The sequence below is a fragment of the Mustelus asterias genome, unplaced genomic scaffold (genome assembly GCF_964213995.1).
Source record: "Mustelus asterias unplaced genomic scaffold, sMusAst1.hap1.1 HAP1_SCAFFOLD_657, whole genome shotgun sequence".
Lineage (NCBI taxonomy): Eukaryota > Metazoa > Chordata > Chondrichthyes > Carcharhiniformes > Triakidae > Mustelus > Mustelus asterias.
Genome location: NW_027590606.1, coordinates 78,210 through 101,172, shown reverse-complemented (window position 1 = coordinate 101,172; position 22,963 = coordinate 78,210). Strand labels below are relative to the sequence as shown.

Below are 22,963 nucleotides of genomic sequence, written 5' to 3'. Positions count from 1 at the left end.
ACCTAAAGTGCTGTTAGGGAGGGAGTTTCAGGGTTTGACCCAATGACAGTTAAGGAATGGTGATAGATGCAAGTTTGGATGGTGTGTGGTTTGAAGGGGAACTTGCAGGTGGTGATGTTCCCGGGTATCTGCTGTTATCCTAGCTGATTTTGATTTAATTTATTATTGTCACATTATTAGTATAGAGTGAAAAGTATTGTTTTTTGCACGCTATACAGACAAAGCATACTGTTGGTGTCTCAGTGAGGGAGTGCTGCTCGGGCTGCAGTGGAGAGTGACAGTTGGTGTCTCAGTGAGGGAGTGCTGCTCGGGCTGCAGTGGAGAGTGACAGTTGGTGTCTCACTGTGGGAGTGCTGCTCGGGCTGCAGTGGAGAGTGACAGTTGGTGTCTCAGTGAGGGAGTGCTGCTCGGGCTGCAGTAGAGTGTGACAGTTGGTGTCTCAGTGAGGGAGTGCTGCTCGGGCTGCAGTGGAGAGTGACAGTTGGTGTCTCACTGTGGGAGTGCTGCTCGGGCTGCAGTAGAGTGTGACAGTTGGTGTCTCAGTGAGGGAGTGCTGCTCGGGCTGCAGTGGAGAGTGACAGTTGGTGTCTCACTGTGGGAGTGCTGCTCGGGCTGCAGTAGAGTGTGACAGTTGGTGTCTCAGTGAGGGAGTGCTGCTCGGGCTGCAGTAGAGTGTGACAGTTGGTGTCTCACTGTGGGAGTGCTGCTCGGGCTGCAGTGGAGAGTGACAGTTGGTGTCTCACTGTGGGAGTGCTGCTCGGGCTGCAGTAGAGTGTGACAGTTGGTGTCTCACTGTGGGAGTGCTGCTCGAGCTGCAGTAGAGTAATTAATTTATTTAATTATTTTTCAGTTCAATTAGTGAAAAAAATCGGAGGTTTTTTTTTCTAAACAGGAAATAGGCCCAGCAGCAGCCTGGGAAGATTTTGGAGGGTTTAAAAGTAGGCCGCACCTTTGAGCGGGCAGCGTCGTTAGCGGGCAGTGGAGTGAGCAGGGGACAGAGTGAGAGCTAAAAGGGCTTTGGCTCACAGGGCTTCGGCGAGGAAGGTTGTTTGTTTGTTTTTCTTCGGTTACATCCCCAAAACTAAAAAGGACATGGCTGGTATGAGTGGGAGGCCAGTATACTGCATTCGGTGTGGGATGTGGGAGTTCCTGGAGACAACTTGCCTCCCGGAAGTCCATATCTGTGCCAGATGTGTGGAACTGCATCTCCTGAAGGATCGTGTAAGGGAGCTGGAGCTGAGGCTCGATGAACTCACTTTAGTTAGGGAAAATGAGAGAGTCATAGATAAAAGTTATAGTCAGGTAGTGACACCAGGGTCTCGGAAGGAAGACACGTGGGTCACGGTTAGGAGGGGTAATAGTCAGAAGGGTGATGTGCCAGAAAGCACCCCAGTGGCAGTCTCCCATAAGAGAAAGGGATGGGCAACAGATGGGAGAAGGGAAGGGAGTGAGCAGTCTGTGGAGGGATCCCCTGTGGTTGTCCCCCTCCACAATAGGTATATTGTTTTGGATTCTGTGGAGGGGGATGACCCTCCAGGGGTAAGCCACGAGGACCAGATCGCCTCCACGGGGACAGGCTCAGGGGTCCGGAAGGGAAAGAAGGGGTTTAGGAGAGCGATAGTTGTGGGGGACGCAATAGTTAGAGACACGGACAGGCGCTTCTGTGGGACTGAACGAGAATCCAGGATGGTAGTCTGCCTCCCTGGTGCCGGGGTACTGGATGTCTCCGAGAGGGTAGGAAGCATATTTAAAAAGGAAGGTAGTCAAACGGATGTGATTGTACACATTGGGGGAAATGATGTAGGTAGGAAGAGCAGGGGGGTCATACGAGAGAAATTCAGGGAGTTGGGTGCTAGGCTAAAAAGTAAGACCTCCAGTGTAGCAATCTCTGGACTGCTCCCGGTGCCTAGTGCAAGTGAGGCTCGGAACAGGGAGATTCTACAGTTGAACGCGTGGCTAAAGGACTGGTGCAAGAGGGAGGGTTTTAAATTCATAGATAACTGGGAAATCTTCAAGTCAGGATGGCAACTGTACAGAAAGGATGGGTTACACCTTAACTGGAAGGGAGCAAATATCCTGGCTGGGAGTTTTGCGAGAGTGTTTCGGCAGGATTTAAACTAGTGTGGCAGGGGGGTGGGGAACAAAACAGGAGGTCAGTAAATACTGAGGCTGGGGTCGAGCTGGGGGCCAGGGCAAGGCTAGCTAAGAAGAGGAGCACTCTGGAGGAGGATGACCTGACTGGGCCTGGAGGTCTGGAGTGCATCTGCTTCAATGCGAGGAGTGTAACGGGTAAAACAGACGAACTTAGGGCCTTAATGCTTGTGCGGAATTTGGATGTGGTTGCGGTGACGGAAACTTGGTTAAAAGAAGGACAGGACTGGCAGCTGAATATTCCGGGGTATCAGTGTTTTAGGCGAGACAGAGGAGGGGCTAAAAAAGGTGGGGGAGTAGCGATATTAGTTAAGGAGCATATTACCGCGGTGCAGAGGGTAGACAACTTAGAGGGGTCATGTACTGAGTCGCTGTGGGTGGAACTCAGAAACAGGAAGGGTGCAGTCACTATGCTGGGGGTGTACTACAGACCACCCAACAGCCCACGGGAAGTGGAGGAAAGGATATGTCAGGAGATTCTGGATAGGTGCAGAAAACATAGGGTTGTTGTAGTGGGGGACTTTAATTTCCCTGGCACAGACTGGAAAGTGCTTAGAGCTGGGGGACCGGACGGGGAGGAATTTGTAAAATGCGTACTGGAAGGTTCTTTGGAACAGTATGTAGATAGCCCGACTAGAGAGGGGGCAATACTGGACCTAGTTCTGGGAAATGAGCCCGGTCAGGTCGTCAAAGTTTCGGTAGGGGAACATGTGGCAAATAGTGACCACAACTCTGTTAACTTTAGGATAGTAATGGACAAGGATGAGTGCTGTCCTACGGGCAGGGTGCTAAATTGGGGGAAGGCTGACTATAGCCGGATTAGGCAGGAATTGGTGGATGTTGATTGGGAGAGGATGTTCGAGGGTAAGTCCGCGTCTGGCATGTGGGAGTCTTTTAAGGAACTATTGATAAGGCTGCAGGATAGGCATGTGCCTGTAAAAAGGAAAGATAGGAAAGGTAGGATTCGAGAGCCGTGGATAACCAGGGAAATTGAGGATCTGATTAAAATGAAAAGGGAGGCGTACGTTAAGTCCAGGCAACTGAAAACAGATGGAGCTCTGGAGGAATACAGAGAGAGTAGGAAAGATCTCAAACGGGGAGTTAGAAGGGCAAAAAGAGGTCACGAGATGTTCTTGGCAGGCAGGATTAAGGAGAATCCTAAGGCATTCTATTCATACGTTAGGAACAAAAGAGTTGTCAGGGAGAAAATCGGACCTCTCAGGGACAAAGGAGGGGAATTATGCTTAGAACCCAAGGGAATAGGGGAGATCCTAAATGAATACTTTGCATCGGTATTCACGAAGGAGAGGGGCGTGTTAACCGGGAGTGTCTCGGAGGGAGGTGTTGACCCGTTAGAGAAAATCTCCATTACGAGAGAGGAAGTGTTAGGTTTTTTAGGGAACATTAAAACTGACAAAGCCCCAGGGCCTGATGGCATCTATCCTCGACTGCTCAGGGAGACGAGAGAGGAAATTGCTGGGCCTCTGACGGAAATCTTTGTCGCTTCTTTGGACACGGGTGAGGTCCCTGAGGATTGGAGGATAGCGAATGTGGTCCCGTTGTTTAAGAAGGGTAGCAGGGATAACCCAGGAAATTATAGGCCGGTGAGCTTGACGTCCGTGGTAGGGAAGTTGTTGGAGAGGATTCTTAGAGACAGGATGTATGTGCATTTAGAACGGAACAATCTCATTAGTGACAGACAGCATGGTTTTGTAAGAGGGAGGTCGTGCCTTACAAATTTGGTGGAGTTTTTTGAGGAAGTGACAAAAACGGTTGATGAAGGAAGGGCCGTGGATGTCGTCTATATGGATTTCAGTAAGGCATTTGACAAAGTCCCACATGGCAGGTTGGTTAAGAAGGTTAAGGCTCATGGGATACAAGGAGAAGTGGCTCGATGGGTGGAGAACTGGCTTGGCCATAGGAGACAGAGGGTAGTGGTCGAAGGGTCTTTTTCCGGCTGGAGGTCTGTGACCAGTGGTGTTCCGCAGGGCTCTGTACTGGGACCTCTGCTATTTGTGATATATATAAATGATTTGGAAGAAGGTGTAACTGGTGTAATCAGCAAGTTTGCGGATGACACAAAGATGGCTGGAATTGCGGATAGCGAAGAGCATTGTCGGGCAATACAGCAGGATATAGATAGGCTGGAAAATTGGGCGGAGAGGTGGCAGATGGAATTTAATCCGGATAAATGCGAAGTGATGCATTTTGGAAGAAATAATGTAGGGAGGAGTTATACAATAAATGGCAGAGTCATCAGGAGTATAGAAACACAGAGGGACCTAGGTGTGCAAGTCCACAAATCCTCGAAGGTGGCAACACAGGTGGAGAAGGTGGTGAAGAAGGCATATGGTATGCTTGCCTTTATAGGACGGGGTAGAGAGTATAAAAGCTGGAGTCTGATGATGCAGCTGTATAGAACGCTGGTTAGGCCGCATTTGGAGTACTGCGTCCAGTTCTGGTTGCCGCACTACCAGAAGGACGTGGAGGCATTGGAGAGAGTGCAGAGAAGGTTTACCAGGATGTTGCCTGGTATGGAGGGTCTTAGCTATGAGGAGAGATTGGGTAGACTGGGGTTGTTCTCCTTGGAAAGACGGAGAATGAGGGGAGATCTAATAGAGGTATACAAGATTATGAAGGGTATAGATAGGGTGAACAGTGGGAAGCTTTTTCCCAGGTCGGAGGTGACGATCACGAGGGGTCACGGGCTCAAGCTGAGAGGGGCGAAGTATAACTCAGACATCAGAGGGACGTTTTTTACACAGAGGGTGGTGGGGGCCTGGAATGCGCTGCCAAGTAGGGTGGTGGAGGCAGGCACGCTGACATCGTTTAAGACTTACCTGGATAGTCACATGAGCAGCCTGGGAATGGAGGGATACAAACGATTGGTCTAGTTGGACCAAGGAGCGGCACAGGCTTGGAGGGCCGAAGGCCTGTTTCCTGTGCTGTACTGTTCTTTGTTCTTTGAAGGGGGGGAGGTTTAACACAGATATCAGAAGGACATATTTCACACAGAGGGTCGTGGGGGCCTGGAATGTGTTGCCGGGCAAGGTGGTGGAGGCGGACACACTGGGAACGTTTAAGACTTATCTAGACAGCTATATGACCGGAGTGGGAATGGAGGGATACAAAAGAGTGGTCTAGTTTGGACCAGGGAGCGGCGCGAGCTAATTGTTCCTTGTTTCTCGTTTCAAGGCTTCATTCTATGATCATCTTGCTGGTGCCAGTACAGAGCGAGACTGCGGATAGTTGGGAACCTGTCTCGGGGGCAGGGAATTCATATGGTGTTCATGGAAGTGGAAATGACTAGGGTTGGGAAGCATTTTCCGATCAGGGCCATTGTGATCTCCTGGACTCGTTTCGATCGCCTCAGGGGGTCGGAGAGGAATTTCCCAGATTTTTTTTTTCCCCATATTGGCCCTGGGGTTTTTCACTCTGGGTTTTCGCCTCTCCCTGGGGATCACATGGTCTGGAATAGGGGGGTGGGGGTGAGTTAATAGGTTGTAATGAACAAAGCATCGTAGCTGTGAGGGACAGCTCGGTGGATAGGATATTGGTATGTAGATAGGCTGGAAAATTGGGCGGGGATCCTGGATTCAGGATTCAATCCTGGACCGGGGAGCGGCGCGGGCTTGGAGGGCCGAAGGGCCTGTTCCTGTGCTGTATTGTTCTTTGTTCTTTGTTCTTTTGTTCTGTTCATAGAGAAGGAAAGGAGAAAGTGCAGAATGTAGTGTTACAGTCATAGCTAGGGTGTAGAGAAAGATCAACTTAATGCAAGGTAGGTCCATTCAAAAGTCTGATGGCAGCAGGGAAGAAGCTGTTCTTGAGTCGGTTGGAACGTGACCTCAGACTTTTGTATCATTTTCCCGAAGGAAAAAGGTGGAAGAGAGAATGTCTGGGGCGTGTGGAGTCCTTAATTATGCTGGCTGCTTTTCCAAGGCATGATGGACTGGGCTACATTCACAACCCTTTGTAGTTTCTTGCGGTCTTGGACAGAGCAGGAGCCAAACCAAGCTGTGATACAACCAGAAAGAATGCTTTCTGTGGTGCATCTGTAAAAGTTGGTGAGAGTCGTAGCTGACATGCCAAATTTCCTTAGTTTTCTGAGAAAGTAGAGGCGTTGGTGGGGCTTTCTTAACTATAGTGTCGGCATGGGGGGACCAGGACAGGTTGTTGGTGATCTGGACAACTAAAAACTTGAAGCTCTCAACCCTTTCTACTTCATCCCCATTGATGTAGACAGGGGCATGTTCTCCTTTATGCTTCCTGAAGTCGATGACAACCTCCTTCGTTTTGTTGACTTTGAGGGAGAGATTATTGTTGCCGCACCAGTTCACCAGATTTTCTATCTCATTCCTGTACTCTGTCTCGTCATTGTTTGAGATCCGACCCACTATGGTGGTTTCATCAGCAAATTTGAAAATCGAGTTGGAGAGGAATTTGGCCGCACAGTCATAGGTGCATAAGGAGTATAGTAGGGGGCTGAGAACACAGTCTTGTGGGGCACCGGTGTTGAGGATGATCGTGGAGGAGGTGTTATTGCCTATCCTTACTGATTGTGGGCTGTAGGAAGTTCAGGATCCAGTCACAGAGGGAGAAGCTGAGGCCCAGGCCACGGAGTTTGGAGATGAGTTTTGTGGGAATAATGGTGTTGGAGGCTGAGCTGTAGTCGATAAATAGGAGTCTGACATAGGTGTCCATGTTATCTAGGTGTTTCAGGGTTGAGTGCAGGGCCAGGGAGATGGCGTCTGCTGTGGACCTGTTGCAGCGATAGGCAAACTGTAGTGGATCCAGTCAATGGAGTGTCAGTCAAGCGGCTTGCTTTGAGTCCTGAATGGTGACAGGCTTTGAGGAATCGGGAGCTGAGTTCATCGCCACAGCGACTGACCTGCTTTTGTAGATGCAGAACGTGGCTGGTCCAGTTAGGTTTCTAGTCATTAGTGACCCCCTCATGATAATAATGGAGCATTCAGCAATGGTAATATTTGAATGTCAAGGGAAGCAGCTGAGATTCTCTCTCATTGGGAATGGTCACTGGTGCTGGTGATGCAAGTGTTACTGTTAGATTTGCCCCCATGTCCCTTTTCCAGTCTTGTCCGTTACTTGGTGCCCCTCAGTGACACCATCTGAAGACATGATGCCAGGCTCCACAATATGCTGATGACATCCAAGTCTACCTCATCACCCCCTCTCGTGACCCCTCCATGGTGTTATCGGACTGAACAACAAAGAACAGTACAGCAAAGGAACAGGCCCTTCAGCCCTCCAAGCCTTCGCCAATCACTTTTACCTATCTAACCAACCGCTTATATCCCTCTATTCCCCGTTTGTTAATGTGTCTATCAAGATAAGTTCAATAAAAAAAATCTGGAATTAAGAATCTACTGATGACCATGAAACTAGAGTCATAGAGGTTTACAGCATGGAAACAGGCCCTTCGGCCCAACTTGTCCATGCCGGGCCACACTTGGAATACTGTGTGCAATTCTGGTCACCCTATTATAGAAAGGATATTATTAAACTAGAAAGAGTGCGGAAAAGATTGACGAGGATGCTACCGGGACTTGATGGATTGAGTTATAAGGAGAGGCTGGATAGACTGGGACTTTTTTCTCTGGGGCGAAGGAGGCTGAGAGGTGATCTTATTAGAGGTCTATAAAATAATGAGGAGCATAGATCAGCTAGTTCGTCAATATCTTTTCCCAAAGGTAGGGGAGTCTAAAACTAGAGGACATAGGTTTAAGGTGAGAGGGGAGAGATACAAAAGTGCCCAGAGGGGCAATTTTTTCACACAGAGGGTGGTGAGTGTCTGGAGCAAGCTGCCAGAGGTAGTAGTTGAGGCAGGTACAATTTTATCTTTTAAAAAGCATTTAGACAGTTACATAGGTACGATGGGTATAGAGGGATATGGGCCAAATGCAGGCAATTGGGATTAGCTTCGGGGTTTTTTAAAAAAAAGGGCAGCATGGACAAATTGTAGGGGTAGGGCCTGGGTGGGATTGTGGTCGGTGCAGACTTGATGGGCCGAATGGCCTCCTTCTGCACTGTAGGGTTTCTATGATTTCTATGATTTCTATGAAATTGGGCCGAAGGGCCTGTTTCCATGCTGTAAACCTCTATGACTCTCGTCCCAATTGCTTGCATTTGGCCCATATCCCTCTAGACCCATCTTACCCATGTAACTGTCTAAATGCTTTTTAAAAGACAAAATTGTACCCGCCTCTACTACTACCTCTGGCAGCTTGTTCCAGACACTCACCACCCTCTTGTGAAAAAATTGCCCCTCTGGACACTTTTGTATCTCTCCCCTCTCACCTTAAACCAGTGGTTCCCAAACTTTTTTCACTGGGCCGCACTTTCGGAATAAAAATTTGCTCGCGCCACACCGGATTTTTTATTGATAAGAAATACATCCAAAAACAAAAAAAAACAACTCCAAGCAGTGCTTGATTCATAACATAGAACACAACTACTTTATAATATGATCATGGGGCATCCAGAAAGTATAAAACAATGCTTGTTCAAACCATGTTTAACTGTTTCTTTGATTGTCCTTGAATCTTCCCACCACTCTTGCCATCCTCTCTCGCCGCACCAGTGTGGCGCGCCGCACCCTTTGGGAACCACTGCCTTAAACCTATGCCCTATAGTTTTAGACCCCCCTACCTTTGGGAAAAGATTTTGACTATCTAGCTGATCTGTGCCCCTTATTATATTATAGACCTCTATAAGATCACCCCTAAGTCACCTACGCTCCAGAGAAAAAAGTCCCAGTCTATCCAGCCTCTCCTTGTAACTCGTCAATTGTTGGAAAAACCCATCTGGTTCACTAATGTCCCTTTAGGGAAGGAAATCTGTCGCCCTTACCCGGTCTGGCCTACATGTGACTCCAGAGCCGCAGCAATGTGGTTGACTCTCAACTGCCCTCCAAAGGGCAGCGAGGGACGGGCAATAAATGCTGGCAGCCAGTGACGCCCGGGTCCCACAAAGTAATGAAAAAAAAAGCACAACCTTGTGTGATTTATTTTGTTGTGATGTGTTGGTACAAAGGCCCCAAATAAGCCCCAGTGTCAGGGTTGAAAAGGGCTCCCTCCAATCCTTTATTATTGTCACAAGTAGGCTTACATTAACACTGGAATGGAGTTACTGTGAAAATCCCCTCGTCGCCTGATGCGCATCAATTGGACACGAGGCACGAAGCTTCGGTAAAAGAAGGCTTTTATTAACTAACAATGGAACTAACAGAACTTTAACACACTATCCCAGACTGAAGAGGTCCCGCCCAAGCAGGGGGTCTTATACCTCTCCCAGGAGGCGGAGCCCGACTGGGATGTGCCACAACAGTAACAACCACAGGTGTATCAATCCCACCCTAGCCCAACAACAACATTAGAACAACCCAACAACAACATTAGAACAATCCCACAGTGGGAACCAACGATGGTTCACCACATTCACCCCTCCTTTGAGAACAAAGGCCGGCGGGGTACGAAAACAGACTAAAATGTCAACAGATTATAAGTTCAGACGGTCTGGAGGACCGCACCATCATTGTGACCTCCTCAATACCGGCGGTGACACCGGAGTAGGTGCATGCGGTGGCGTTCTCCCCAAAACAGCGTCCAGCTGTTCTCCCACGGACTCACAGGCCGGTTGACCCTGATGAAGCGGTAGTGCAGGGGATCCCGATACATTCTGCGATGGCGCCGATCTTCGGGGCTCAGGCAAGCTGTGCATTGGAGTAAAACTGTTAAGCACTGGTCCCGGTGCTGTCCGCGCCACGTCCGGGGGAGAAATAAGGGATAAGGGATTCGTCACTGGGGGTATGGGAGCGACAGGAGTTGCTACGTCCCCTGCGGGCGCCAGGTCTCGGATCGAGACTGTGTCCTCTCGCCCGTCAGGAAATGCCACATAGGCATACTGAGCGTTGGCGTGGAGGAGGTGGACCTGTTCGACCAAGGGGTCGGACTTGCGGGCCCTTACATGTCGCCGCAGAAGGACGGGTCCTGGGTACGTCAACCAGGCTGGTAAAGATATCCCCGAGGACGACTTCCGAGGGAATGAGAACATCCTCTCATGGGGAGTAGCATTGGTTGCCGTACACAGGAGGGAGCGAATGGAGTGAAGCGCATCAGGGAGGACCTCCTGCCAACGGGAGATTGGAAGGCCTTTGGACTTCAGCGCCAATAGGACAGCCTTCCAGACAGTAGCATTCTCTCTTTCCACCTGTCCATTACCCCTAGGGTTGTAACTCGTGGTCCTACTAGAGGCAATCCCGTATGAGAGCAGGAATTGCCTCAAGTCATTACTCATGAACGACGAGCCCCTGTCGCTATGGATATAGCTGGGGTACCCGAACAGGGTAAAAAGATCACGGAATGCCTTGATCACCGTGGCAGTCGACGTGTCCGCGCAGGGGACAACAAACGGGAACCGGGAGTACTCATCTATTATGTTCAGAAAGTACACGTTCCGATCTGTTGAGGGAAGGGGGCCCTTAAAATCTACACTCAGCCTCTCGAAGGGGCGAGTGGCCTTGACCAAATGTGCCCGGTCAGGTCGGTAAAAGTGCGGTTTGCATTCCGCGCAAATCCGACAGCTCCTTGTCACCGACCTGACGTCCTCCACCGAGTAAGGCAGGTTGCGGGCTTTGACAAAGTGGTAGAGCCGAGTGACCCCAGGATGGCACAGGTCATTATGGAGGGTGTTCAAGCGATCCTCCTGCGTAGTAGCGCATGTTCCGCGCGTGAGGGCATCCGAGGGCTCATTGAGTTTCCCGGGACTATACATGATATCGTAGTTATAGGTGGAGAGTTCAATTCTCCACCGCAAGATCTTATCATTCTTGATCTTGTCTCTCTGCGTGTTGTTGAACATGAACGCCACGGACCGCTGGTCCGTGATCAGGGTGAACCGCTTTCCCGCCAGGTAATGGCGCCAGTGTCTGATGGCCTCCACAATGGCCTGGGCCTCCTTTTCCACCGCTGAATGCCGAATTTCGGGGCCTTGGAGGGTGCGGGAAAAAAACGCGACGGGCCTGCCCGCCTGGTTTAGTGTGGCGGCCAGGGCGAAATCAGATGCATCGCTTTCCACCTGAAAAGGGATGGATTTGTCTACCGCATGCATCGTGGCTTTCGCGATGTCGTGTTTCAATTCCTTGAAGGCCAATTGGGCCTCTGGCGTGAGTGGAAAAGTCGTGGACTTAATAAGCGGACGGGCTTTGTCCGCGTAGTTGGGGACCCACTGCGCATAATAGGAGAAGAAGCCTAGGCATCTTCTCAGTGCTTTTGCGCTAGCGGGCAAGGGAAGTTCAGCAAGGGGGCGCGTACGGTCTGGATCAGGGCCAATGACCCCGTTTTCCACCACGTATCCCAGGATGGCTAACCGGCGCGTACGGAATACACACTTCTCCCTGTTGTAGGTCAAATTCAGGCGAGATGCAGTGCGTAAAAAGTTCTGGAGATTTGTGTCATGGTCCTGCTGATCACGGCCACAGATGGTGACATTATCCAGGTACGGGAAGGTAGCCCGCAGCCTGTTCTGGTCCACCATTCGGTCCATAGCACGCTGGAAGACCGAGACCCCATTGGTGACACCAAATGGAACCCTACGAAACTGATACAGACGACCATCCGCCTCAAAGGCCGTGTAGTGTCGGTCCTCTGGGCGAATGGGGAGTTGGTGGTAGGCGGACTTAAGGTCTATGGTGGAGAACACCCGGTACTGCGCAATCTGATTGACCATATCAGATATGCGCGGGAGGGGATACGCATCCAGCTGCGTATATCGATTAATGGTCTGACTGTAATCAATGACCATCCAGGGTTTGTTCCCGCTCTTGACCACCACAATCTGTGCTCTCCACGGACTAACACTGGGCTGTATGATCCCTTCTTTGAGGAGTCGCTGAACCTCAGATCTGATGAAGATCCGATCTTCAGTGTTGTAACGCCTACTTTTAGTAGCGATGGGCTTGCAGCCTGGTACCAGATTCTTGAATAAAGAGGGTGTGGTGATCTTTAATGTAGAAAGATTGCAGGCGGGGCGCTTTGGACAATTTGGAGACTGCAGCTGTTCCCCTACTGTCAGCGAAGGGAGTGGCCCACCATACTGTAGGATCACACTCTTCATGTGGACCATAAAGTTTAGTCCGAGGAGAATTGGTGCGCAAAGATACGGCAACACAAGGAGCCTGAATCGCTCGTAAATTGTACCTTGCACTTTCAAAGTTACCACACAACGTCCTAGCACAGGGACAGACCGGGACCTTGATGCCATAGTGATTGTCTGTTTGGCAGGTTGAATCTGGAGTCCACACCTCTTTACAGTGTCAGGGTGAATAAAGCTCTCAGTTCTCCCGCTGTCAAACAGACAATAAATTGCACGACCATTTACCTGTATATCCATCATCGAACAATCAAGCCTGTGAGGCTTAGCCTGGTCCAGGGTGATCGACGCCACCGTTGGTCCGTGAACGTCACTGCAGGCAGCTGAGGTCGATGCTGAGGACCCCTGCTGGTCGCTCATGGTCATCATCGACCAAAATGGCCAGCCCCATGAATCGCACATGGGTGAGGGCGCCAAACGTAGCGACTCCTGGTGGTCATCCTCCTCTGACTCCGTCGACCGCAATGGCGTCGTCCTGGACTCGCATATGGACGAACCCCGTGAGTACTTCGACGACGATGGTGATGATCCCCGTTCCGAAGGGTCACAGGCCGCACTGCCGTTCTTGGGCTTCGATCTGCACACCTTCGCATAATGTCCCTTTTTACCGCATAAGTTACAGACTACCGCTTTAGCGGGACACTTTTGTCGTGGATGCTTGGCTCCTCCGCAGAAGTAGCACCGCGGGCCGCATGGGGCTGCAGCCGTCGTCTGGTCCACATGGGAGCACGCCATAACACTGCACTTTGAGCCCGTGGGGCGAGGAGGGATTTGCGACTGCTCCTGCCACGTTGTCTCCACGTGGTCCTCCGGATACAGGACCAAGCTCTTCGAAGCCGCCTCAAGCATTTCAGCTAATTCCATAGCTTGGGTCAGGTTGAGATTTCCCTTTTCTAGCAGCTTGAGATGGATGTATGAAGACCCGACCCCGGCCACAAACGCATCTCGGGCGAGGTCATACATGTACTGCTCAGCTGACACGGCTTTGCAGTCACAGCCCCTGGCTAGCTGCAAGAGCTCATTGGCGTAATCCTCCATGGTTTCGCCCGACTGCCGACGTCGTGTAGCGAGGAGGTAACGAGCGTGGATCTCATTAGGAGGTTTCGTATAGCGCTTTTTTAAAAGCTCGAGGGCCCTCGGGTAAGTGGTGGCCGCACGGATCGCGAGGTAGACTGTGTCGCTTACCCTCGCATGGAGGACCCGGAGTCTGTCATCATCTGTGGTGACCGCTGCGGAGGCTGCCAGGTAATCTTCAAAACACTTCAGCCAGTGGTCGAAGGTGTTAGAAGCGCCCACCGCACGTGGATCTAGCGTCAGACGTTCTGGCTTTAGGATTTGCTCCATACTCTCCTTTTTTTTTTTCTTCCGTCGAGAGTTTTATGTGAGTTAATAAAATTGATGCGCATCAATTGGACACGAGGCACGAAGCTTCGGTAAAAGAAGGCTTTTATTAACTAACAATGGAACTAACAGAACTTTAACACACTATCCCAGACTGAAGAGGTCCCGCCCGAGCAGGGGGTCTTATACCTCTCCCAGGAGGCGGAGCCCGACTGGGATGTGCCACACCAGTAACAACCACAGGTGTATCAATCCCACCGTAGCCCAACAACAACATTAGAACAACCCAACAACAACATTAGAACAATCCCACAGTGGGAACCAACGATGGTTCACCACATCGCCACACTCCGGTGCCTGTTCGGGTACACTGAGGGAGAATTTAGCACGGCCAATGCACCCTAACCAGCATGTCTTTCGGTCTGTGGGAGGAAACCGGAGCACCCAGAGGAAACCCACACAGACACGGGGAGAATGTGCAAACTCCACACAGACAGTGGCCCAAGCCGGGAATCGAACCTGGGTCCCGGGTGCTGTGAGGTAGCAGTGCTAACCACTGTGCCACCGTGCCGCCCCCAAAAATAAGCCAAATTTCAAAAGTCAATCCCCTCATGGTCTGTATCATCCTGGGGAATTGCCCTGGACTAACCCCATAACCTGGTGTTCTGTCTGTGGGAGGGTGCCTGGAACTGAACTCCATGAGGTGTGGCCAGCGTTCTGTGTGAGCGCTGTCGTAATTTCGTGCCCCGGATGGCGCACTCCAAATCCATGAACTTGACCCTGACAACTGCGGATACACACCTCACCATGGTTCAGTTACTGCTCCTGCTAAACATTAGGCTGTATGATTGACTGAAGAATTAAATCCTTTTACAGGAGTCAGTGCCTTCAAGCTGAGTCGTGCTATCGAGGCTGTCGGCGGAAACTTACGGTAATCATTTCTCTTCCCAAAACTGCACTTTGATACATTTTGAAATGACCAATTGGGTTCTGCTCCTGGTGCAGTTGCTGAATGCACCACGTGTTGTGTTGTTAAACTATAAACACGAGTGGGGTGGCTCTGGGGAGGGTGGTTAAAACTGATCTCTGTGCTGCCCATTATTCAGCCTTTACGAGGCCTCTTAAACTCCCAAGATGGTGTCAGTGACATGTGTACACTTGCAATGGAAAGAATGCAGGACACCATATTTGTAAAGGTATTAGTATCTAGGGGCAGCGAGGTGGCACAGTGGTTAGCCCTGCCACCTCACAGTGCCAGGGACCCGGGTTCAATTCCCAGCTTGGGTCACTATCTGTGTGGACTCTGCACGTTCTCCCCGTGACTGTGTGGGTTTCCTCCGGGTGCTCTGGTTTCCTCCCACAGTCCAAAAGATGTACTGGTTAGGGTGCATTGGCCGTGCTAAATTCTCCCTCAGGTAAAGAAGTTAAAATATTGAGAGATATGGGAGCTAGTCTGTCTCCAATAGTAAGAGATGAAAATATTTGCACTCCTGAAATATTGCCCGAGAGAGTGGTAATCTGTGGAATAAATGGAGAGAGGAGTATGTCCCCTGTGTAAGATAAGGCTAGAAAGTCCAATCAAGACTGGGTAAGTGATAGTGGGAGTGATGGAAAACTTGGCTATTCCAGGAATACAGTTTATTCTTGGAAATGATATCGCTGGTTCACAGGAGGGACTGATGCTCACTGTAGTGGAAAAGCCAAAAGAAAACCAGGGAACTGAGGAGTTAAAAGAAAAATACCCTGGAATTTTTCCAGATCGTGTGGTGACAAGATCCCACAGCCATTAGTTAAAACAGGAGTGGGAGAACAAAAGAGAAAGATGAAGGAATTGAGGTCCAGCTAGCTGACACTCTGATGAGATGGTAAAGGAAAGACCTAAGCAGGTAGAGGATCAGGCAGAGGTGTCTAGCTCTAAAAGATTAATGGAGTTATAACAAAGAAATGAGGTGATAAAGGATTTATATCATAAAGCCGACTCGGAAAAGGAATCAGAGTGTATTCCAGAATGCTATTACCTTAATAGTAAAATCTTAAGGTGAAAATAGAGACCTTGGCAAGTTAGTGCAGATGAGAAATAGGCAGAAGTTCACCAGATTGTGTTGCTGGTAGAATACAGACAGGAAGTATTGCGGGTAGCACAAGAGTTACCTGTAGGAGGTCATCTAGGGGTGAGGAAGACTCAGGCTAAGATACAGAAGCATTTCTATTGGTCTGGACTACATAAAGATGTGATTGAATCTTGCCGTACCTGTCATACGTATCAGATGGTAGGAAAGCCACAGGCAGTGATAAAACCAGCACCTTTGATGCCACTTCTCGCATTTGAAGAACCTTTTACACGGGTTATCATTGATTGTGTAGGTCCCCTCTCTAAAACCAGAAGTGGGAACCAGTATTTTTTTAACCGTAATGAATGTGTCTACCAGGTTTCCAGACGCAATTCCATTATGGAATGTCAAGGCAAAAAAGGTTGTGGGGGATTTGCTTGCTTTCTTTACCCGTTATGGATTTCCCAGGGAGATTCAGTCAAACGAAGGGTCCAATTTTACTGCTAAATTATTTAAGAGAGGCAAGGACTGATTAGGGACAGTCAGCATGGCTTTGTGAGTGGAAAATCATGTCTCACAGATTTGATTGAGTGTTTTTGAAGGGGTAACCAAGAAGGTAGATGAGGGCAGTGCAGTTGATGTTGTCTACATGGACTTTAGCAAGGCCTTTGACAAGGTATCGCACGGTAGGTTGTTGCATAAGGTTAAATCTCACGGGATCCAGGGTGAGGTAGCTAAATGGATACAAAATTGGCTTGATGACAGAAGCGAGAGGGTGGTTGTCGAGGGTTGTTTTTCAAACTGGAGACCTGTGACCAGCGGTGTGCCTCAGGGATCGGTGTTGGGTCCACTGTTATTTGTCATTAATAAACGTGGGCAATTGGGATTAGCTTAGGGGTTTAAAATAGCATTAATTCAAAAACTCTGCTTCCACCACCATTTCAAGAGAGACTTCCAAAGACACTGAACCCCCAGAGAGAAAATGTTTCACCTTTTCTCCATTTTAAACGGGTGACCAATTACTTTTTAACAGTGAGTCTCTAGTTCTACGTTCTCCCACAAGAGGAAACATCCTCTCCACATCCACCCTGTCAACACCCCCTCAGGATCTTATCTGTTTCAATCAAGTCGCCTCTTATTCTTCGAAACTCCAGCGGATACAAGGTTCACCTCTCCAAACCTTGCTCAAAACACCACCCACCCATTCCTGGTATTAGTCCAGTAGACATTCTCCGAACTGTTTCCAATGCATTTACATCCTTCCTTAAACAAATAAACAAGAGTAAACATTCTCCCACTATCAAAAACTTTTCATAATTTTAAAGATCCTATTAGTGATGGTATGGATCATCGCTTATCCCGCCACCAGCGTCACAGATTGTTGGTTCGTTTATCTCATTGCCATTTATGGGAGCTTGCTGTGCACATGACACGTTCCTCCCTGTTTCAGAACAGTGAGCATGCCTTCCCTGGCTGTGAGGTTGGTCGGGACGGCCTGAGGTCCTCAGTAATCAGGAGTTATGTTGAGCCGAGAGTGAGACTGCGGGCGGCAATGCAACTGAATACCAGGAGATGGCAGAGGCGGACAAGGTGAGTTTGAGGATGGAATTGCAAGGCCAGGAGCTGGGGGGAGATACAATCCTGACAGTAAAATGCTTCAGCGGAACTGAAGAAAGAAAGAGGACCTTTTAAGTATTAACATATTTGCTCACTTAACTCTCCATTTCTGATATAATCTCTCTCTAACCCACTTTGAATCATAGAATCCCTACAGTGCAGAAGGCGGCCATTCAACCCATCGAGTCTTCACTGACAACAATCCCACCCAGGCCCTATCCCCGTAACCCCATGTATTTACCCGAGCTAATCCCCCTGACACTAAGGGTCAATTTAGCATGCTTAATCCACCTTACTTGTACATCTAGTGGCTTTTGCGCCCAAATAAACCTGTTGGACTTTAACCTGGTGTTGTGAGACTTCTTACTGCACTCTTAAAGCGCCATATTCTCCTCTTAAAGGGACAGCTCCCTCCAGGGGAACACATTTCAATAACTGCTGCTTTAATGCTAACTTATATTTCTTCTCCCATTGCTCTTCTCTGTTGTATATCATTCCAAACATTTAAAATCCAGTTGTGTAATTTAAAAGAGACTTATATTGGGCACATTTCCCAACACCAAGTCTCACTTTCCACCGAGGAGGCGGCCATTCGGTCCCTCGAGTCTGTTCCATCATTCAGCTAATTCATGACTGATCTGGGTCACCTACCTTGAATCTGTTAATACCCTTTGCCTGGAGAAAATTAATCAGCCACAGTGAGGCCAGCACTGGATGAGGCTGGGAGCCGTACATCTCCCTTTGGAACGCTCCACCCCACTGTGGACTGTGGATGCTCACTCGATGAGCATAGTCCAGGCAGAAATCAATAGGACTTTGGGTGCCAAAGGAGATGGGGATAATGCAGGGAGGTGGAGTTGAGGTAGATGATTAGTCATGATCTTATTGAATGGCAGGACAGGCTTGAGGGCCCGAATGGTCTACACTAGCTCCGATTGAGAGAGCTGTATGCCCTTGAAGAAGTGAAACCAATCAAGGCACTTTTGTTTTTAAATCGTTTTGAGTCCAAAGTGACTGAATTATTCTGCCACCTTGTCTCTGTCACTTCTCTGGGCTAATCCCATGATCCAGGAATGTCTCCTTTGGTTGATGTTGTCCCTTGTACTTCTACCTGACAGGGGAGTTGGCACTTCCTCCACAGCAGATATGGCGGATTGGCAGTCACACTTTCGGAATGAAGATGAGGAGGATCCAGAGGAGGCAGAGGAAAACGAAGGTAGGTCAAATGTGAACCCTAGGTTTACAACGGCACGGTGGCACAGTGGTTAGCACTGCTGCCTCACAGCGCCAGGGACCCGGGTTCAATTCCCGGCTTTGGTCACTGTCTGTGTAGAGTTTGCACATTCCCCCCGTGTCTGTGTAGGTTTCCTCTGGGTCCTCTGGTTTCCTCCCACAGTCCAAAGATGTGCGAGTTAGATGTATTGTCCATGCTAAATTGCACCTCAGTGTCAGGGGGGCTAGCTAGGGTAAATGCATGGGGATAGGGCCTGGTAGGATTGTGGTCAGAGCAGACTTGATAGAACATAGAACAGTACAGCACAGAACAGGCCCTTTGGCCCACGATGTTGTGCCGAGCTTTATCTGAAACCAAGATCAAGCTATCCCACTCCCTATCATCCTGGTGTGCTCCATGTACCTATCCAATAACCGTTTAAATGTTCCTAAAGTGTCTGACTCCACTATCACTGCAGGCAGTCCATTCCACACCCCAACCACTCTCTGCGTAAAGAACCTACCTCGGACATCCTTCCTATATCTCCCACCATGAACCCTATAGTTATGCCCCCTTGTAATAGCTCCATCCACCCGAGGAAATAGTCTTTGAACGTTCACTCTATCTATCCCCTTCATCATTTTATAAACCTCTATTAAGTCTCCCCTCAACCTCCTCCGCTCCAGAGAGAACAACCCTAGCTCCCTCAACCTTTCCTCATAAGACCTACCCCCCAAACCAGGCAGCATCCTGGTAAATCTCCTCTGCACTCTTTCCAGCGCTTCCACATCCTTCTTATAGTGAGGTGACCAGAACTGCACACAATATTCCAAATGTGGTCTCACCAAGGTCCTGTACAGTTGCAGCATAACCCCACAGCTCTTAAACTCCAACCCCCTGTTAATAAACGCTAACACACTATAGGCCTTCTTCACAGCTCTATCCACTTGAGAGGCAACCTTCAGAGATCTGTGGATATGGACCCCAAGATCTCTCTGTTCCTCCACAGTCTTCAGAACCCTACCTTTGACCTGATGGGCCAAATGGCCTCCTTCTGCACTGTAGGATTCTACGATTCTAACATGCTGTACACCTCTCGATAATAAGAACATTCGAGGCTGATGAGACGGGTTTTTGATAGGAGAGGGAAACAGGCAGGGAAGTGGAGTTAAGGCCACAATCAAATCAGCCGTGATCTCATTGAATGGTGGAGCATTCCTGTTCCTATTTATTATGTTTAAGTACAACACACTGCGCACGTTTTGATAATTCTAATCCTGACCTGAAACCATAGCCTTGCCAGTGCTTCACCCAGATGTTATATAGGGTGGCACAGTGGTTAGCACTACTGCCTCACAGCGCCAGGGATCCGTGTTTGACTCTCGGCTTGGGTGACTGTGCGGAGTCTGCACATTCTCCCCGTGTCTGTGTGGGTTTCCTCCAGGTGCTCCAGTTTCCTCCGGAAAGATGTGCTGGTTAGGTGCATTGGTCCTCTGGTTCTTGATCCTTCCACCAATGGGAACAGTTTCTCCCTCTTGACTCTGTCCAGATTCCTCGTGATTTTGAACTTTTCCAAGGAAAACAGTTCCAACTTCTCCAATCTATCCACATAACTGAAGTCCCTCATCCCTGGAACCACCTGGACCTTTTCTGAAACCGTCATATCTTTCCTAAATTGCAATCTCCAGAATTGGACGCAATACTCCAGTTGATGCTGGACCAGTGTTTTGTAAAAATTCATTTTCACTCCCTTGCTGTTGTACTCTGTGCTGTTATTTATAAAGACCAAGATCCCATGTGCCTTTTTATCCACTTTCTCAACTTGTCCTGCCACCTTCAGTGATTTATGCACATATACACCCAGGTCTCTCTGCTCCAGCACCCACTTTAGAATTGTTTGTTTTATTTTATATTGTGTCCTTTGCATTCTTCCTACCAAAATGAATCAGAAAGAGGCTATTCGGCCCATCGGGTCTGCACCGACCACAATCCCACCCAGGCCCTACCCCCATATCCCAACATATTTACCCACTACTCCCTCTAACCTACGCATCTCAGGACACTAAGGGCAATTTTTAGCATGGCCAATCAACCTAACCCGCACATCTTTGGACTGTGGGAAGAAACTGGAGCACCTGGAGGAAACCCACGCAGACACGAGGAGAATGTGCAAACTCCACACAGATAGTGACCCAAGCCGGGAATCGAACCCAGGTCCCTGGAGCTGTGAAGCAGCAGTGCTAACCACTGTGCTAGCGTGCCGAATCATTTTGCGTTTCTCAGCATTACATTTAATCTGATACTTGTCCATTCCATCAGCCCCGTCTTTGTCCTCTTCACGTTTAACACTATCTCCCTGACAGTTCACAGTACTTCCAAGTCTTTCTTAATTCAATTTTTGCAAACACATTTCCAGCTTCATGACAGGTGGCACAGTGAAGGTATTCCTCCCATGTGACTCAGCCACAACTTCAGAAAGATCTGAATCCTTTCTCTCTCCACAGACACTGCCAGACCTGCTGAATTTTTCCAGCCTTTTCCATTTTTATTTCAGATTTCCAGCATCCCCAGTTATTTGATTTTATTAGATGAGTAAAACGCGATCATTAAGAAACCCACCAACGCCTCTATTTTCTGAGGAGACTAAGGAAATACAACTGGAAGAATGCTTTCGATGATGCATCTGTAGGTGTTGGTGAGAGTCGTATGTCCGCAGATAGAAAGCATCCTTTCTGGTTGTATCACAGCTTGGTATGGCTCCTGCTCTGCCCAAAACCGCAAGGAACTACAAAAGGTCGTGAAGGTAGCCCAATCCATCACACAAACCAGCCTCCCATCCATTGACTCTGTCTACACTTCCCGCTGCCTTGGCAAAGCAGCCAGCATAATTAAGGACCCCACGTACCCCGGACATTCTCTCTTCCACATTCTCCCATCGGGATTTAGATGCAAAAGTCTGAGATCATAGTACCAACCGACTCAAAAACAGTTTCTTAGAATCATAGAATCCTACAGTGCAGGAGGAGGCCATTTGTCCCATCGAGCCCGCACCGCCAACTATCCCACCCAGGCCCTATCCCCGTAACCCCACATATTTACCCTGCTAATCCCCCTGACACTAAGGGACAATTTAGTATAGCCAATCAACCTAACCCGCACATCATTGGACTGTGGGAGGAAACCCACGCAGACACGGGGAAAATGTGCAGACTCCACACAGACTTTCACCCAAGCTGGGAATTGAACCCGGGTTCCTGGCGCTGTGAGGCAGCAGTGCTAATCACTGTGCCACCGTGCACCCCTGCTACCATCAGACTTTTGAATGGACCTACCTCGCATTAAGTTGATCTTTCTCTACACACGAGCTTTGACGAACACTACATTCTGCACTCTCTCCTTTCCTTCTCTATGAATGGTATATTTTGTCTATATAGCGCGCAAGAAACTATACTTTTCACTGTATACTAATCCACGTGACAATAAATCAAATCAAACCAGGGTGACACCCTCCCCCCCAACCCCTGCAGTCTTTCCGGGGCCTTCTCTGAGTGATGTCACTGCGGTTCTAGCAGTTAGAAGGTTGTTGAGGCACAGCTATCGATTTTTTTTTACAAAAGAGAATGTATTACATCCACTCACAGAGATGTCCAGCTGTTACAAACACCATAAATCCCTCCTAATACAAAGAAGCGTGTAGTGGTTGGAGAATGATCACAAGCTGCGATTCCTCGGTTTTGTCACCAGCCGCTCTTTTCTATCAGTTAAGGTTGTGACGTGTTGATTTATGTTTCAGAGGACGTTCGATACGCAGGCAGGGATAGCTTAGTCTTCCTCATCGATGCCTCGGAGGCCATGTTTGAAATGAATGATGAGGCCACTTCAGCATTCGACATGACTATTCAGGTAAGAGGAGACCAGTGACAGTGCTGTAGGTGACAGTCGTTAAGTATGTTCAGGGCTGAGGTAGACAGATTTTTAATCAGTCAGGGAATCGAGGGTCTTGGGGATAAGGCGGGAAAGTGGAGTTGAGGATTATCAAATCAGTCATGATCTCATTGAATGGTGGAACAGACTCGATGGGCTGAATGGCCTCCTTCTGTTCCTATGCCTGATACTCTAATGGTCCTATAAAACCAGATGTCTGTCTCTCCCTCACATCTCTGAGAGACACACACACACAGTCCCTCTTCTTGAAAACATTCAAGGCACATTTTTACCTCAAAAAAGGTTTTCGAAATTTGTCCTGATGTTTTTCAAAAATACTGTGAAGAAAATCGACCGTGCAAAAGGGACAGCACGGTGGCACAGTGGTTAGCACTGCTGCTTCACAGTGCCAGGGACCCAGGTTTGATTCCTGGCTTGGGTCACTGTCTGTGTGGAGTTTGCATGTTCTCCCTGTGTCTGCGTGTGCTGAGTGTTTTAA

The 22,963-nt window shown here is 48.9% G+C and overlaps 1 protein-coding gene across 1 annotated transcript in view; it reads left to right on the top strand.

Moving 5' to 3' along the window:
- Positions 1-17,202: 17,202 nt before the first annotated feature.
- The window catches only part of LOC144487236 (X-ray repair cross-complementing protein 6-like), a 39,128-nt gene continuing 33,367 nt past the window's right edge, over positions 17,203-22,963 (top strand). The window contains exons 1-3 of the mRNA XM_078205311.1: positions 17,203-17,300; positions 18,446-18,543; positions 22,334-22,443. Coding sequence (XP_078061437.1) covers positions 17,263-17,300; positions 18,446-18,543; positions 22,334-22,443 — 246 coding nt within the window. The 5' untranslated portion in view covers positions 17,203-17,262. The remainder of the gene's footprint in view (positions 17,301-18,445; positions 18,544-22,333; positions 22,444-22,963) is intronic.